Consider the following 17,337-nt stretch of genomic DNA (forward strand, 5'->3'; position numbering starts at 1 on the left):
TCTTTGCTTCATCTCTCTAATGTCCTTCTCACAGTCTTGTTCCCATGCAGATCCTCGCCCAGATCGATGTTTCTTAATCCTCGGAATGTAAACTCTCATTATCATCGTCATCGTCCTCATCACTCTGCACCCTAGACGCAATCGTCTTTCCACCCAAACTAGGTCTTACAGGCGAATTCAGGTCATCGTCCTCGCCTTCAGCATCTGCTTCAGAGAGCGCCTCCTCAACTTCGGCTGCCTCTCTCTCTGCGTCATCCTCATGGTTCTCTCCATACGGCCAAGTCTTGAATCCTTCCATCACCTGCTTCGTCTCCGCGCTCGGGTCAACAATGCTCAGATCCACCATATCCAAAACTTCCTCTTCTTCGCCGCTAATATTGTGCCTCATCTTTTGAATATTCTTGGTTCTCTGTGGTCTGATGGAACTTCGTTGGACGACAGGATAGTAATGGGCGGCTTTTTGGTGTAACCCATCGGTCCCATCATGCATAGCTATCACCACATATTCATCATATTTGTCATCCGTTCCACCGCTCGTTTGAACTGTTTCATACGCACGAAGTCTCTTCAGTCTGAACGCGCCTTTGCCCGTTTCCTCATCAAATTGTGAATATAGGTCTCTATCGTCGTGTTCAGGATCCAGAACGTCGAATTTCCTTTTGATATTCTTGGCATCAGTAACCGTATCCGGCATGAACATTTCGTATTGTATCTTTTCGTCCGGAGCTGGGTTATTATGGGGATCTAATTCATAAGCTTGTCTAGCAGCTTCTTTCATTTCGATTTCTGCCTCGGTGGGATCAGCGGGTCTTAAAACACTGCTCTCAACCCGAGCGTCGTAAGTAGAGCTTGGAGGAACAGGGTTGGTGAGGAACTTCAACAGGACATATCCGCCTGCATCTGGGAAAGCATCAAGATCTGGTATAAGGGGAACTGCATCCACTAATTGAACATTTCGCTTGGTAGGATGGCGGACTCGGGTGCGATCCTTGAGATTGGTAGCGGCTGTTTCGAAGCCCTTCTCAACCTGTGCCTTAATATATGCAGGAGATTCGCGATCAGCTGGTAGGTTTTGGATAGGTTTTGGTTTCCGTGTGTCAACAAGTGCCTTCGCTGAGGTCGTGCCTTCCATCCGCGCTTTTGAGGTGAAGCCAGAAGAGATATATTCAGTACGTCGCAAAAATGAGACTCCTGTATCGGAGAATTTGGGCTTGCCCAGTGTCGCCAATGGTCTGAGGAGAGCACGATCATGAGGATGAAGTTGTGGAGGATGTAATGGTGCTTGTATAGCTATTAAAATTAAAAGTGAGCGATTGCGCAAGTTGCAAAGAAATATGCGAACTTACAGCTCTCGTCTCCATCAAATATGCCTGGCATTCCCACTAAGTCTAATGGCATACCAAGTTCCGCATCAGCTTCGATATTCAATGGTTGATCTCGCGCTAATCTTGTAGCAAATCCAGGTGTAGTATATTGACCACTGGCAAGGCCAGTATTTGGGATGTCGAGGAGCTTGGGAGGGTTTGGAGGTGGTGGTAAGGCATTGGAATATCGTATGCGAGCAATGTATTCTTGATGAACAATTCGAGATGCTGAGAACGCTGAGGACGCCATCTTGTTGCTCGATGATTGTTTCGTGGATATGCTTGGATTTATTATCGCAGGTTAATAATTTTGGGAATGTCGCGTCTGGATGGATGGACAGACACTAGGAAAATGGCGCTAGTGACAAGGCTGGATTGTACCTAGGTATGGATGCTACAATCCATTGAAAAGCTGTGGCTGAAGTTTTGTCCAATTAAATTCCACTTTCTTTCTACAGGTCATGTCTAGTTCTGTTTATTTAAATCATTAGCCAATACCTGATAGAATAGGAAGCTAAATTATACTTATCAGCTATTAAATCATCCCAAGGTGATTGATAGTATTAACTCTAATTTATAACAATTCTAATATACTTGATTTATTTAATAATTAATATTAAATTAAATACTTATAATATAATAATAAGTTTTATACAAAATTATAACCCTGAATTGCTTTTTTAATTTAAATTAAAAACAAATATAAAAAAATATCAATTTATAATCTCAGCAGTGGTGCATGCCCCCTCAAGTTTAGCATTAATCTAGGCAAGGTGCGTCCACGTGCCAACCGCCACTTTCAACATCTATAAGAATCGCACTCTCGAGGTCCCTCTCAACCGCTTTCTTCCTCTTCAATTCCCTTCCAATACTTCCTCATCTGGTTATTCAAACTCGCTATACGTTGTAAGCCTCTTCTGTATCGACTCACTTCATGTTTCCTCTTATATCGGCCTCGCTACAACTGAAAATCTCGACGGAACATTACTCGCTACAATTTTTGATTCGCTACCTTGAACTCGATGCTTCTGATCACTACGATACATGATGTTTGCTTCAACATATTTTTTGTCTTTCAATATTCTTTAGTAAGATATAATGACAGCTTAACTGCATACTTAGAATCATGAATTATGATTTTTGAAGGGACTCTCCGATTCCAAGAGTCTCTGAGTTCAATATGTGCATAATCCGAAATGAGAGTGTTGGATTGACAATCTCACTACAAGTGGCCATTCTGTGGATGTATCGAAGCCGAGATATTATTGGTGGCGAGAATGTTCGAATGGAGGGTCGATGGCATGATAGGACTTTACAGTGAATCACACACCATGCCGTCGTATTGGGCAACAGTAATAGGGAATATATATTTGAATCTTTGATTACCCTCATTTCTACCTTCATTTCTGTGGTTCAATTGTATCAAAAGAGCAGAGAATTCCTTAAGCAATCATTCTCACTTGCTTCGAGATGGCCTTGTTCAACGCTATTCCATATAACTATCTCCCAACCGCTTCGCGCCTCAAAAACTCAATCCCTCGTCATGAATCTACACAGAAGAAATTCACGCCGAACGATACAGCAGTTGTAGCAGCAGCTGATGATGAAGGCTACAAACCAACTTTTTCAGGTAAGTTACAATTTTGAGAGATTTGACTTCCGATGATCATAACTAACTTGTGAGAATTTGACCAGAGATCGATTCTGTCGGCCATAGAGACCACAACCTTGAATCACCTATAGTCGAAAATCTGCAATATACTATATTAAAAAAGAACATTGAGTCGAAGAACTCGATTTTGAAAAGTACAATCCGGCAGAATAGAACATTTTTGGGTACAGCAGACAATTGCTTCGCATCAAAGGAGAACATACTAGCTCGGCTTTTTCACAGGAAGATCTCGATGGAAAGACTTCAAAATAGCCGGGGCACTCTGTCACAGGATCGATGCATGCAGAAGCGACTTGCATAATGCATGCGAAGAGCAAACATTTTAGGAGGCATTGTTTGCCTTCAATATTTGTTTGCTTGCCGTCTTAAATATCTATTCTCCTGAGCATCATAGCTCCCTGACACACTCCAGGTATATAAATTGGCTCTTGTTAGCTATAATTGCCAGTTTTCTGACCGTACGTAGACAGGTCAATGATTCTTGAAGATGAGGAGGTCAACGATTCCAATCTTATGTCAGCTTCAACTCCAATTGATGCTGGCCTTGGGCTGAGCAAGCCAATTCAACACACAGGCCATGAAGTAAGATACAACATCGAAAACGACGGCTTTAGAAAAGACGACAACATCTTCCCACTGTAAGAAGGCTCGGTTTGTACACCCGCCCAGGATCAACCTCACCCTTGCCACCACTCCCCTCGATCCTCGCGGAAAAAGACCAGCCTATATAGTGATATTGAAATCGCGCAAAATCCATGATGTTTTCACATCATTCTTCACTTGTTATGTTTGGCAAGAACGATGGAGAAAACAAAAGTGCCTTTGGATATAAAGTAGGCTTCTTTCCAGTATTCGATAAACAATACCAGTTGTTGGCTACCGCTTTCTTGTCCTCACGTCTCCATCACTCTGTTCAGTCATTGCATCCTGATTGGGAATGTGATCAAAGTATTTCAAGCTATTTCAGATTAGAATAGCTTAGATATAGATCTCCACTTCATTTACAAGAAGAGAGAGTTCCGAAAGCATCAGCAGCATCAGGAAGTAGTATGGGCGATAGAGGAAAAGGAAGATGGTAGTAAGAAAAAAGGAAAAAAGCGGCGGCATCCATTTGAGATTGAGATTGATAGTAATGCCAATAACAACAAGGATCTATTAACTGTAAAACGACAAAAGCTCTTTTCACTTTCTACAGAAAACATTTATGTTCTTACTCTATCTTCTTCGCTCATACAATCTGAAATGGACGAAGTACAGTCCCAAAGTGATCACGGATGTTTGTCAACACTTTCAGGTAATGACCACTATTCTCCACAAACTTTTCAAAGTCCCTTTGTTACAATAAGCCCGGCACTAGTCGCCGAATATCAAGAATGGCTTTTCAAAAGGTTTCTCAAGCGTACCAATATCGGGGATAAGACAACCTAAAATCCTGAGTTTCAAATGCAACATATTCCAGAGCACCTTTATCACCCTTTTCTTTCCGAAGCATTAAACAGGACATCTGTAGAGGCCTCAAATCCTCGCATCGGACTCCAGCCTCGATTCAGATGCAGTATTCTACAAAACTCAAAGGATGATCACAATGTCTCATACCAGTTCATGCTACCTTTTCTATAGGAACAATTTTTCAATGATATTCCTAGATGAGGGAGGATTTCTGAATTATATCATATGGATTAGTCCGATATCAATCCCTACTAAGTCAATTATCTCACTTTACAGCCTTTGAACTTCTATACAATCCATTGTAGCAGTAGAATCCCCAGATATATCAGAATCCTCTGCCTCAATCTCACAATTGAAGAACTCAAAACTACAGAACCCTCAGGGTATGAGTTAGATATATTCCTTCCAGATTCTCCGAGTCGCCTTTGGAAGGTTAGATCAATATTGCAAGTGGATGCTTCCCAAACTTTATATCCTCAGTTTAACCTTAGTATGTGTTAAATTAATGATCTCTATAAGCCAGCTCCTTAAAATTCACTTGATACTTAGGGCCCGTTCGGATCGTTCTTTTAAGTCGTTGATAAAATAATTTGTTGACTAATAATTTAGCCTAAATTTTGTAGATCTACAAAATGTAGAGTAATAAATGTTAACAAATGTTAACAAATGTTATCAAATGCTAATCAAAGTTGTATCACAGATTTGGCAAGGCTTAGAAAGGTTATTATACAATTTTCCAAATTAACTCAACATAAGTATTCAGCAAATCACTTTTTTTCAATTTTATTATTAATATAGATTATTGAACAACATTCGTGTTCAGTAAATGCTTATTTGGATTTATATTGCTAACAAACATAGCTCTACATCGCTTAAAAAAACGATCCGAACGGGCCCTTAGTGACTACCACTATAGGACCGTTTGTGAATACAAATAGATAGACTTGCTAGAGCTACAAGCTTTAGCCGTCCTACATAGTCTTAGACTGATACAGGACATCAATGGAATAATCAATCAATCAATCTATGATCTTTATACAGATACAGTGGGAAGCATAGGGGGGAAAACAAAAGGGTACTAGGACGGGTATGACTTAGATTGAGGAACTAAGTAGGAGAGGAGGGGGAAGGTTATATAAAAACGGTGTGAACGAAGTGAATGACTTCAATTCAATGGCTACTGTAATATAGCTACTGTATTAAAGCCCCAAGCGAATACGAAAGAGACTAGGTCTCTCGGTAAGTCTATATAAGACTTACTACTTTCAATACATAGCTAGCTCTTGAGATAGAATACACTTAGATATACAGGACCTATGCTACACGTGGGTGCTACGTCTTCCGTACCCTTCTCGTACCAACAAGAACCTTCCCTAGTTGCAATGCACTAGCTCCCCCTAGTGTACAGCCACGTTTGTTTACACCCTTACAGTACGCAACTCTTGCATACTACCGAAGTCAACCCGGCATGGATCTCAACTTATATGAATGCAGAGACCCCAAATGATCTCCAACAGTCTTTGGTGATCTGTCAAATGAATATTAGATTAGAAATTATCAAGTCAAGATAGTGGATAGTGGAAGAAAGATGCATACATTTTAAATATTGACGCTTATTTTCAACTCCTTCTTGATTGTCTCCGCGGAAGGAGGGTCGTCTTGCAACACAAGAAGACTAGCAACCGTTTTAGGTGCTGCCTTCTTTAGTGTGGTCACCTTAGTGACTTGGACTTGAAGGTTATGCTTCTTAGGATCTCCAGTGGTCATCTAATGCCATGATTAGCCTTGAATACTGGAGTGGTGAAGAACAGGCGAAGTAAAAAATAACGTACGCCCTGCATGTCCAAGCGAAAGTCTGCGTCCTTGTAGATAGTTCCTCCAGATGTAGGAAAGCCAGTCAACGTTGAGTCTGGAATGTCATCAATGAAGTCTTCAGCTCTCTTGGTATTTTTGCCCATGTTAAAAAGTAGGAGGGGTATCTAGGGGTGGTATATAAACATTTAACAAGAAGGCAGAGCTGTTTAAGAATACTGATAGTTTCTGAGTTCAAAAAAGACTTTCAAGGAGAAATGCTCAACTTTATACCTCTTTGCATCTTGCCAGAGCAGTTAAAAATAGGGTTTTAATGCCTCTACCAGTTATAGGCCATACATGTGATGAAGTATTATGCACATAACTCCAACTGTTCGTGATAGAGTCTTCTGATATTTATAGCATCAACCCAACACTTAGGAGTTTCCATGCTACACTTCATGATTTCTTCAATTGGTTGACAAGCACCCAAAGCCCAGGATCCTTGTTCACCTGGGGGTATGTATCCTTGTCAGATGGTCGCCCATCATTATTGACTCCAAGATACATGTGCTACCCGGTTCTAGGAGCAGAAAAGTCGATCACCAATATGGCAAAAATTATGTTTGCCATTTGGGTTTCAAAAGCAAAAATCTTTTGATATTGCATATCTCGCATTGAAATTAAACACAACGAGAGAACAAATCTGGTGCTTCTTGAGTTTATATTCATGAAAATCTGCCGCGATCAGACGCAAAATAGTGGAAGGCAAGGTTAAGGGTTCTGAAAAGAGGTCAACGGTTACTACCCTGACCGAATAGATTGGAGCAAAACACCGACCCAGATCTGCCAGAAATTATGTATGTGACGATTTGTAGATCCTTGCATAACAGATGGATTGGGAATGGCCTTGTAATTTTTGAGCAATTATCCTAGATAACCTCATAACCAGTTTGTATCGGATAATGAACTCAATTAACATCGGGAATTAGCCGCTAGCAACAAAACAATCAAATACAAAGCGCGAAACGAAGTTAATAACCTTCAGAACTAACCACCAACATGTTGTAGTGGGGTTGTCTGTCCTACCCCCTCCATACCACAAATCTTGGCCAAGAAAAGCCGATCTTATCCCAATAAGTAACACCATTGAAGGTGAACAGAAGAGTGGAGGTCTGTAAGGAACTGATCGAGACAGCAGTGATCCGGCGCTGATGCTTGTGGTCATAACTTCATTCAAGGCCATTTTCCAGACCAGATAAACACACCTTTTGGGTTGATTGTTGCACACCGATATCCTTATGCCAATAGCTCTTAAGCTTTTTTTCTCTGAATCTTAATCACAAAATTGTACAGGGCTTAAAATCTTCATCTTCACGACCAAGCCCGAAATACAGCATCATATAAACTTTAGTCAGATTAGTTTTGACACAGCAATATATATTGGAATTTCCGATCACAAGTTGGCGGAGCTTCGGATTCTCTTTACACCCCAGTTTAATTATCTCACGGTTCAGCATCCTCGATTTGTTATCATTGTTCCTTTGTACCCAGAAAATGATCAAACAAAATGGACTGGAATGGGTGGCCAAGACATTTGGTCTCGAGCCGCGTTGGACATCTGAGCCGGATATCGCAAAAGTCGGATCAATTGCTCGAAAGCACCTCAACCTCAAAGAAAATGATTTCTGCCATCTTAGCTTTTATACTGAAGGGGCTTTCAATAAACTATACAAGGTCGAGACTGAAGGTGAATGCTTCTTAGTTCGTGTTACATTGCCTGTCGACCCCTTCAACAAAACAAACAGTGAGGTGGCAATTATCAACTTCATTCGCCAAACTACGGATATACCGGTGCCCCAGATTCTTACGTTTGATGATACTAATGAGAACGAGCTTGGGTTTGAATGGATACTAATGGCTATACTACCTGGTGGGAATTTGCGAACGAAATGGAGGAAATTGTCCCAGGATTCCAAACAGAATTTGGTAAAGCAGATTGTACGATACCAAGCCCAGCTTTTCCGTCACAAGTTCTCTACTATTGGCAATATATTTGTTACTCCAGAATCTCAACTTGTAAAAAGGAGTCTGTCTTCCAATATATCATCAGGTAGTGCCAAAGGAACACCACAAGATTTACAACAGATATCACTTACTCCAAGACAAATAGTGTCAATGTTCTTCTTCTGGGGAGATCATATAACACAAGATGTGCCACGAGGACCATTCACCAACAGCAAAGACTGGCTCTGTGCTCGTCTCACCTTGGCCATTACCGATCAAGAAAGAATTCTCAAAACAACCGACGACGAAGACGAGATTGAAGACGCGCAGGACGCCAAAACCCTCGCTGAGAGACTTCTTAAACTACTGCCCAGCGTTTTTCCTACCACTGACTCCATTCCAGAGCAATCTGTGCTCTTCCATGACGACTTATCTTCGCGAAATATCTTAATAGATGATGACGGCACCATCACCGGAATCGTCGACTGGGAGTGCGTCTCTACACTCCCATTATGGAAAGCCTGCGACTCCCCAGAATTCCTTAAAGGGAGGGAAAGAAACGAGGAGCCGAACAGAAACCAGTACGCTCCGGATGACGAGGAAAACGTCGATGAGTCTGCAGCAGATGCGCTTGATAATGAAGGAATTAACGAGCTCTATTGGGAGCACCTTTTAGAGTACGAATCGACAATGCTCCGCGCCCTTTTTCTAGACGAAATGCAGAAAATTGCACCAGAATGGATCGAAGAGTCTACGAAAGGGGCAGTGAAAGCGGATTTTGAAGCGGCGGTGCAGAATTGCGATGGTGGGTGGTCTGTGAAGCGGATTACGGTGTGGCTTGATGCACTTGAGAAGGGCGAGAATTGGAGTTTGAGAAAGAAGCTTATTGAATAGGTTTAGACTGCTATGGTTTCTTTTTCCCCCATATACAATTTCTTAGTTTTATAAGATAGAACTACTTTATCTTGCGTTGTTTCACTTTACATGATCCTCGATATACTGTGAAATAACACTGTACCAGTGGTTTAGTTTAATTTTCCTTTCTTCCAGATACGCCTCTTATTGTTATGTAGCTGCAGAGCCTCTAATCCCATTCAGGACTAGATGGGCGAGGCCCACGATAACCTCATCCTTCTCTACACTACCGACACTTTCCTACCTTAGTCAACTCAACATTAATTGTTGGTATCACCATGGGGATAGTGAAGTCAATATAGTACTATGGTTCACACTGTTGCAATATTGCTTAATGTTCCAAAAGCTAGGACTACGAAACGTATTGCTGTAGTGCCGAAAGGCGCTAGCGCAAGCGATAGCATGTTCACATAATCCCTATCCCGACTAACTATAAATAAACGTACAAGGATATTATTAGTAAAAAGGTATTGAGTTAAAGCGGAATAAGAAGGCTATAGTTTAAATAATTTGAAGATAGCTATTTTTGGCTTTCTTTTAATTATAACAATAATATTGAAAATAGGAAACGAATGACAGTAATGAATGAGGACTATAGCTTTTAGTGGAAGGGGAGGGGGTGGAGTTCGCGCTGATGTCGGTCGAGTATGTGAACAATATTGTTAGCGTATGTTGAGGCTGTGTAAAACAGCGACGAACCCTACCGAATATAGAGGCCGATCTCAACACATCGAACTCGCTTTATTGTATAATTCTATAAGTTAATATAATTATAACAAAATCCAATATAATTCATTTTAGTATATTTTTATTTAAATAAATTGAATATACTAGAATTTCTATATATCGGAGTTGGTATTATCAACAACCTAGAGTGGTTGGTCATATTATGAATAGCCGACAAGTATCACATATATGCACATTAGAGCCTACCTAGGTAGCTAAAATGTTTTGAGGGAATGATTTACATAGAAAGATGCGGTCTAGGCGAAGAGTGTTTGGAAAGATATGTTCACGATATACTACACATCCAGAAATAGATGAGAGTATAAGCTTATCAAACGAGACAAGTTGAGAATATCATTTGGTTGTGCGACCTTGAAATTATGGAATAATGTCCAAAAGAAATTTGGGGTCTTCAAAAGGATCTTTCTGAAGCTTTGCTAACGCTTCGAAGATCTTGAAAGGTGCGATATTGTGACGATGCTGCTCTTCTCTTGACTTTGACTAGCTCGTATCATCTATCTCCCGATAGCTTTTCAGCTATACCCGACCCTTGAACGTCCTAGAGAACCCCTAAGTATACTGGAACAGAGAAAATTGTAATTAAAATCAATAAGGGTTTCGCCTCCTGCTCCCCAAATCCTCTCATGAACACATATGAAGTACAGCTATTTGTACACAAGATAGCATTGCTATCATTTCTCAAAGTCTGTCGTCACCCGAGCAGGTCATTTATTCGTCGCATCCCGAAACCAATTGAGTTTACGAGCTGTTTTTGGTGTACTTAGTCTTGCCGAACGAGAATGGCACATATCGGTATTTAATCATATGTTGAATTTGTCTGCGCACTGCGGAAAAAGTCAGTATGTTGAAACACTACTGTGTCTCTAAAGTTATTCTTCTGTCAAGGAATTACTTACTGGTCAATGTGAACAGAATCAACCAATAAACAACCAACACTGGCCAGAACACTGGTACATCGAAAATCTCGAACCAAGTACAAGCGAAACCAATTCCGATTGCTCTTGTCGCTGAGTGCCAGAACTTAAACTCAGGAAGTCTTCTGATAAACGGGCGGAACTCTTCGTCTTGTTTGGTTGGTAATCCACCAGCAGCTCCATCTTCCATATCATTATCGATAGCTTCATTGGAGGGGTCGAACTTAGGTTGAAGAAATGCGAGAAAGAGGTTAAGAAGGTAGATTCCAAGAGAGTATGCCACTATTGAAATATGTAAGTTGAGAACGCGCAAGGAAACCAAGAGTCAACATACCAATATACCATCCTTGTGCGACGAATATGCGAATGAAGAATATCATAAGAAGCCCAAATGTAGCCAACCATCTGTAAGGAACATATGGTGTTGATTTATCTAACCAAGCTTGGTATTGCTATTTATTTCGAATTAGTCTATTTGTCCCTTCCAAATGATGCGACTCAACAATCGCATCTATGAATAAACTTACACGTCCTATCTTTGAAGTTTGCGCGCTCACAGCCGCGAAAGGGGTTTGTTCTGGTTCTATCGAATCCATATTGAATTGCGTGTCCTTGTGACAAAAGGGTATAGAATTTCTGCAGGTGTGATAACTCTTGTCGAAGAAGTTGGAGTTGGAAGGAGTGACGTTTGGTGGTAGGCGCGGAAAGTAGTTGGAGTTTGAACTTTTCGAAATTCGAGACCACCTGTTTTAATAGCACCTTCGCCCCGTGGAAAGCGTCGTGGCTTAGATTGTGGCGCGCATGTAGCCATTTTCACGTGATATTTGATTTGAGTTCCCGAGGATAATCGATTGTACCCGAATTGCCAGAAATGCGTTCAGTAGAAACGTACACAAGCTGCTTTTGATATTCAAAACATTGGAATTCTTGGAACCCTATTTTATTGATCTAAAGTAACGGCTTCATACAATCGGTGTCAAAGTCCAACTTTATGATATTCTACATCTTAATAAGTCATGCATTCAATTAGAGCATTGAGGCCCCTTGCCTCGCGATTCACAGCTTCAACTCTCCCCGCACTTTCACGAGCCTACTCAGCCAAATCCTACGAGTTCATACAAACTTCAGAACCAAGACCCGGCGTAGGACAAAGTACTTTGTTCTATCCTACGTTTTCTATCAAAGCCTTTACTAACATTTGTCAAAGTAACATTAAACCGACCCAAAGCACTTAATGCCTTATCTACACCACTCATAAACGAACTCAACGATGCACTTAAAGCATTCGATAAATCTCCCTCCATATCTGCTATTGTTCTTACTGGATCTGAAAGAGCCTTTGCAGCCGGTGCGGATATCAAAGAAATGGCACCGCTTACCTTCTCTGAAGCCTACACCAACTCTTTCATAGAATCTTGGTCAGACCTCACAACCGCCATCAAGAAGCCTATTATTGCAGCCGTATCAGGGCATGCGCTAGGAGGAGGCTGTGAATTGGCTCTAATGTGCGATGTATTGTACTGCACAGAGAAGGCAAATTTTGGGCAACCAGAAATTAAACTTGGGACGATCCCTGGAGCTGGTGGAAGTCAAAGACTTACAAGGGCGATTGGAAAAGCTAGAGCTATGGAACTTATATTGACCGGCAAGAACTTTAGTGGCAAAGAAGCCGGAGAATGGGGAGTTGCGGCAAGGACATATGGAAGCTGGGAGGAGCTCATTGAAGCTGCGCTAGGTACTGCCGAGACGATTGCAGGGTACAGTAAGGTAGCAGTGCAGGCTGCGAAGGAAGTTGTCAACAAGAGTCAGGACTTACCCCTCAGAGATGGTGTAGAGTATGAGAGAAGAGTTTTCCACAGCTTATTTGGAAGTGAAGATCAAAAGATCGGAATGAAGGCTTTTGCGGAGAAAAAGAAGGCCGAGTGGACTCACAAGTAACTATTAGCATTCTCTTTGTGCGATAGATACCAATTTTGCTGAAAGCTCTAATTACTGAAAACACAACGGGATTTTCCCTTCGGTGTTACTGGCTGGATGACTTTATTCTCTTATTTCTGACTGCTTTAATGGGTCGTTTACCGCTTCTATCGCGAATCGTATAATACATTCTGGCCATCCAAGCACATACAGCTCACGAACCTTATCGTCCCCTATGCGACTTAACACGCACTAATAGTGTTCTTGCTCTATTTCTCCTCGGTCCTGACGCTTTCTCACGACATGTCCATCCGAATAACCAGGCGATAAAATGCCCCGAAAAGTTCCAATCCCCATTCGTCTAATTCGCATCTCTTTCTAGTTTCTAGTTGGGCATGAAGTATGTTTGCTGTGTCCAATTCAAAGCCGAATACATAATGGAACATAACAAAATTGAAAATCAAGAGTATCACGTAAATTGCCATGGGAAAGTAGATGAGTGAAAATCTTCCATTGACGAGCTACTAGAGCCGTCTATTCACATCTAATATATACGGTCTCTGACCAAAATATTTATATACATCAAGAATCTAAAAGTACCCTGTACTAGCTTTCCCCCATTCCTCAAAAGTGCTCATATCATCCAAAGAGAATCAAGAGTACTGCTGACTCTCAATCTAGAAAGACAAAGTAACACCTGCAGTTCCAACAACAGCGGCCTTAACCTTGCTGCTGCCCAAAAGAGTGTATTTGTATCCCAACTTGCTGGCGGACAAGGTACCCTTCTCAGCTTCGTTGGATCCAGATCCAAAGTCGTTGTCGTTGGCAACAGCGTAACCAGCATCGGTAGAGTACAAAGGCTTCTTGGATCCAGTCCAGGCGTTAGATTCGACAAGAACTTGAGCACCAAGACGGGTGTTGATTCCGTCGGCAACAGTGTCATGGTAAGAGTTGTAGATGTGAGCAGTACCGAAACGAATAGAAGGACCACGGGAGTTGACGTTCTTCCAGTAGTTGTTGGCATAGGTGACGCGGAGATGTCCCTTATCTTCGGCGGAGTTAGAGTCGGAGTGACCGACGAGGGATGCCTTCCAGTGGTCGTGGATGAAGGAGTTGGAGAGAGTGACATAGTCAGAAGCGTGGGTCACGTCGAAGAGACCATCATAGTAGTCTTTGTCGTGGTCTCTGTTGGAGGAGAGATCAACGTGGTCAACCCAGACGTTGGTAGATTTTTCTAGAGGGGAGGTCAGTCTGCTGTATCGAAGTGGCTATGTGAGCAAAATTGGAGGACTTACGGATTCCGAGAGCATCACCGTTGGCGGCAAGAACCTCCTTGATGGCGATGTTACGGATGATAACGTTGGATTGCTCCTTGACGAGTCTGATGAGATAAGATTAGATAAGATTAGATAAGATTAGATAAGATTATATAAGATTATATAATTGCAAGTGAGAATCGAGGGAGGGGAGCTCATACAATCCGAAACCGGTGAAAACGACCTTGGAGTTTTTACCGATGATGGTGGTGTCACTGGCAACCTTGACTTGTTTGGCAGCTTGGGTGATAGGAGCGGAAACAACAACGACGGTGTTACCGGCAGTGGCAGCCTTGGTGAATTGAGCATAGGTGGAAACAGTGGTGGTGGCTCCTCCAGCTCCTCCCTTGGTACCACCGTTGGTACTGGCGTAACCAATGTTGCAGGCGTCGGTAACAGTGGCGCGCTTAGCGATGGCAGCGCGGTTGACAATCTCGTCGGAGGTTGGGGTTGGAGCAGCAGTGGCGAATGCGGCCAAAAGACCAGCAGAAACAATTGAGAACTTCATATTGAAAGAGTGAAAAATGGAACTTGTCCGTTAAAAGAATGTAATGTGTTTAGTGAATGTAATGAATGTGGAAGTGAATGATGGAAGTGATGATGTTAGATCGTGGGATTCATCTTCATCTTTATAGTAGAATGGTTGCTGCTGAGGTTGTTCGTTTATATTGCTAAGTTCATCTGATTAACAGTCCCATGGAATTAATCCGACGCAAAGTAGGATCTAGAAGTTCTCCTTAATTCTCACCCAACAGTTTTCGATAAACAATCCAAGCATTTTGATGATGGGAGATCCACGGGTAAACGAAGAATTCGTTGCATAGAAGAGTAGAATGATAGCCAAGACGACAAACAAGGTGGCTATGTAGAATAAACGCTTAAAAATGGAGTCGATGAAGACGGGAACACCAATGCAAATGGCGAATTTCGAGATTGTTCGCTGCAATTGCAAAGGGCCAAGAGCATAGTCCCTGCATCTCACTCTCGAAATTTTGGGGATATTTCTTGGTATCGTGGACACTCGCACGAGGGCCAAGACGCCTATACTAGCACCCGTATGCAAATTCTTGGCGAGCAAACGGACGAACGAGATGATTGATTGAATCGGCACTCGTAGAGTTCAATGACTAGATTGTAACCTTAAGACAGGTACGCGCATACTTTGCGGGACAAGTGACACTAAGCACTTTTTCAAGAAGTCTATATCTCCAATTGCTTGACGTTCGAACGATATACTTTCGTCTGTATTTTCCGAAATCTAGTGACTTCATCTGAGACCCAAAAGAAAAGATGGAGAAATGACGCTTTCAAGTACCAAGAAAGCCAAGCGTGTAATTTCATCTCATATTCTCAGATAGATTGAATTTTACAAGGTTTTGTTGTTTCCATTGCCCCTTTGTGCACGTTGATAGCCAATCGCGAATCGTTAATTCAGGGGTTTCTGAAAATTGAAACAAGCTTAACAAGAATCGGAAATTATAATGGAGTATGATCACTTCAAGCGCCGCCTTGGCCACAACCGCTTTGGAAATAACCCAATATGGATTGAAACCCCCACAATATCTTTTCCATCAACCGCAAACATCATGATTTTAAAGCTGTACCTCAAGTCTAAACCTATTCTAGAAGCGCAGTCGTCTGTAGATGGATGAAGGATGATGGAAGATGGAAGATGGAAGACGGAAAGTGGAAAGTGGAAAGTGGAAAGTGGAAGGTGGATCATGTCATGTGGTTTTCACTAAACATATACGGACAACGGAGCAGTACTTCCTCAGACTGGAAATTCGAGAACAATTCCTCTTGGCATTATTCGGAAGTCTCTATTGAGCTCCCGTTTAAGATACCGACCCAACCAGGTTGGCGGTCTACTGCAAGTTACACTGTTATAGTGATCACCGATATTAGCGGTAGATGTCATATAGTGGTCATTTGCCCAAGACCTCGTGTCGAAAAGCTTCTCTCGAATACTATCCATCCATCACCGTTGCTAAATCCCAAGTTTATCCACCAGCCATCTATCCCATATCTCATAACCAGCTCTGTTCAAGTGAACGTGATCCTCATAATGGTTGTCAAGCTCGACTTCCGGTGCTGCTAGCCACTCCACACCAGGCAATCCCGAGACTAAATTTTGTAGATCCTCGTTACTTCTATCAACATCTAATAGGTGGACATCTTTCTTGTAGAATAATGCCGTAACCACGATTCGTGCTCGGGGGAATGTTCTTCTCAATGCCTCCAAGTGAAGAGCGAATTGGTAAAGTTGAGCTTCGGTCAAGCTTCGACCGGGTTTTTTCAAATCATTAGAACCGATATTGATAATCACCATTCCCACTTTCTCTTGGGTCTTGGCTTTCCGGAGGAGGCCTAGATTTATGCGGTAAAGTACGTTGGGGATTGTATCGCCTCCTACCCCGGCGTTGAAAATTACTGGCTTTGAACCTAAAATGAGATCATGACCAGTTGTTTTGAACCGTTCGAGCATGCTGGATCCAATAAGTACGAGATTGGTGGCTCCTAAGGACGCATTGTCAAGCTCCGGAAAATGGACACCGAGAGTGGTCTCTTCTGACCGCTTCTTCCATTTACTATTGTCCTTTATTTGATTGTCCAACTCTATATCAGACATCTGCAATAGCAATAACAGATAATTGGTCTTGGGGGACTTCGTTGTGGTCGCAAGGGACGACGCTGTTGATGATGACATGGTTTAAAGCTTCAAGGGCGAAAGGTTCTCTCCCAATGTAACAGCTAATTTTGTTGGTATATAAATTTGATGTGTCAATTCAATGTATTGGCAAAACTCTAATTATTCTAGCAAATTAACTAGATTTATATTGTACACGAAGCTGATATTTGCATGCTGCGGCTCGTTGAGACGGAATCCGGAGAATGAGTCATCCGGACTCGAAGTCTTCAATACACTGAATCATGTATACTTTATAGCTCAAAATGAGGCAGGAAAGCAAGTTTCTCAAATTACAGGCTTGGCTCTTTGCCACTTCCTATGTGGCACTCAAGAACTTGAGTGGTCAAACTCGATGTGTAGAATTTATGTTGAAGAAGTAATCATTGGCGAAAGGACTACTCATGAGCTCCATGATGAGCTATTGAGAGTGGACTGAACTATGAAGCAAATGGTAAGTTTCTGTTCAATTACCAGAATCACAGCATGCAAGTGGTGATACGCTGTTGGGAAATGATGGCTTGCTGTCCGTTGACGATTAGCTCAAAGCTTCAAAAGC

The 17,337-nt window shown here is 42.0% G+C and overlaps 8 protein-coding genes across 8 annotated transcripts; 3 read left to right on the plus strand and 5 right to left on the minus strand.

Annotated features, from left to right (window-relative positions):
• Window positions 1-73: 73 nt before the first annotated feature.
• Window positions 74-1,614, minus strand: EAE97_000653 (uncharacterized protein; the record flags this gene model as incomplete). The annotated part of the gene is made up of 2 exons (XM_038871163.1): window positions 74-1,290; window positions 1,347-1,614. The coding sequence occupies 2 exons, from the start codon at window positions 1,612-1,614 to the stop codon at window positions 74-76; spliced, it is 1,485 nt and encodes a 494-aa protein (XP_038738524.1).
• A 1,220-nt stretch (window positions 1,615-2,834) lies between these two features.
• EAE97_000654 (uncharacterized protein) lies at window positions 2,835-3,678 on the plus strand (the record flags this gene model as incomplete). The annotated part of the gene is made up of 3 exons (XM_038871164.1): window positions 2,835-2,994; window positions 3,060-3,170; window positions 3,503-3,678. The coding sequence occupies 3 exons, from the start codon at window positions 2,835-2,837 to the stop codon at window positions 3,676-3,678; spliced, it is 447 nt and encodes a 148-aa protein (XP_038738525.1).
• A 1,870-nt stretch (window positions 3,679-5,548) lies between these two features.
• Window positions 5,549-6,590, minus strand: EAE97_000655 (uncharacterized protein). The gene is made up of 3 exons (XM_038871165.1): window positions 6,318-6,590; window positions 6,082-6,252; window positions 5,549-6,013 (listed from the first exon to the last, which is right to left on the minus strand). The coding sequence occupies exons 1-2, from the start codon at window positions 6,441-6,443 to the stop codon at window positions 6,085-6,087; spliced, it is 294 nt and encodes a 97-aa protein (XP_038738526.1). The 5' UTR covers window positions 6,444-6,590; the 3' UTR covers window positions 5,549-6,013; window positions 6,082-6,084.
• Window positions 6,591-7,833: 1,243 nt separating this feature from the next.
• Window positions 7,834-9,177, plus strand: EAE97_000656 (uncharacterized protein; the record flags this gene model as incomplete). The annotated part of the gene is made up of 1 exon (XM_038871166.1): window positions 7,834-9,177. The coding sequence occupies one exon, from the start codon at window positions 7,834-7,836 to the stop codon at window positions 9,175-9,177; it is 1,344 nt and encodes a 447-aa protein (XP_038738527.1).
• Window positions 9,178-10,683: 1,506 nt separating this feature from the next.
• EAE97_000657 (uncharacterized protein) lies at window positions 10,684-11,455 on the minus strand (the record flags this gene model as incomplete). Its single annotated transcript, XM_038871167.1, has 4 exons — window positions 10,684-10,769; window positions 10,842-11,141; window positions 11,194-11,311; window positions 11,387-11,455. The coding sequence occupies 4 exons, from the start codon at window positions 11,453-11,455 to the stop codon at window positions 10,684-10,686; spliced, it is 573 nt and encodes a 190-aa protein (XP_038738528.1).
• Window positions 11,456-11,669: 214 nt separating this feature from the next.
• On the plus strand, window positions 11,670-13,271 carry EAE97_000658 (uncharacterized protein). The gene is made up of 2 exons (XM_038871168.1): window positions 11,670-12,011; window positions 12,067-13,271. The coding sequence occupies exons 1-2, from the start codon at window positions 11,876-11,878 to the stop codon at window positions 12,795-12,797; spliced, it is 867 nt and encodes a 288-aa protein (XP_038738529.1). The 5' UTR covers window positions 11,670-11,875; the 3' UTR covers window positions 12,798-13,271.
• A 182-nt stretch (window positions 13,272-13,453) lies between these two features.
• On the minus strand, window positions 13,454-14,600 carry EAE97_000659 (uncharacterized protein; the record flags this gene model as incomplete). Its single annotated transcript, XM_038871169.1, has 3 exons — window positions 13,454-14,010; window positions 14,072-14,157; window positions 14,254-14,600. 3 exons carry the CDS (start codon window positions 14,598-14,600, stop codon window positions 13,454-13,456), a joined length of 990 nt encoding a protein of 329 aa, XP_038738530.1.
• Window positions 14,601-16,079: 1,479 nt separating this feature from the next.
• Window positions 16,080-16,799, minus strand: EAE97_000660 (uncharacterized protein; the record flags this gene model as incomplete). The annotated part of the gene is made up of 1 exon (XM_038871170.1): window positions 16,080-16,799. One exon carries the CDS (start codon window positions 16,797-16,799, stop codon window positions 16,080-16,082), a length of 720 nt encoding a protein of 239 aa, XP_038738531.1.
• Between the last annotated feature and the right edge of the window lie 538 nt (window positions 16,800-17,337).

Source organism: Botrytis byssoidea (assembly GCF_014898295.1).
Source record: "Botrytis byssoidea strain MUCL 94 chromosome Unknown BBYS_001, whole genome shotgun sequence".
Lineage (NCBI taxonomy): Eukaryota > Fungi > Ascomycota > Leotiomycetes > Helotiales > Sclerotiniaceae > Botrytis > Botrytis byssoidea.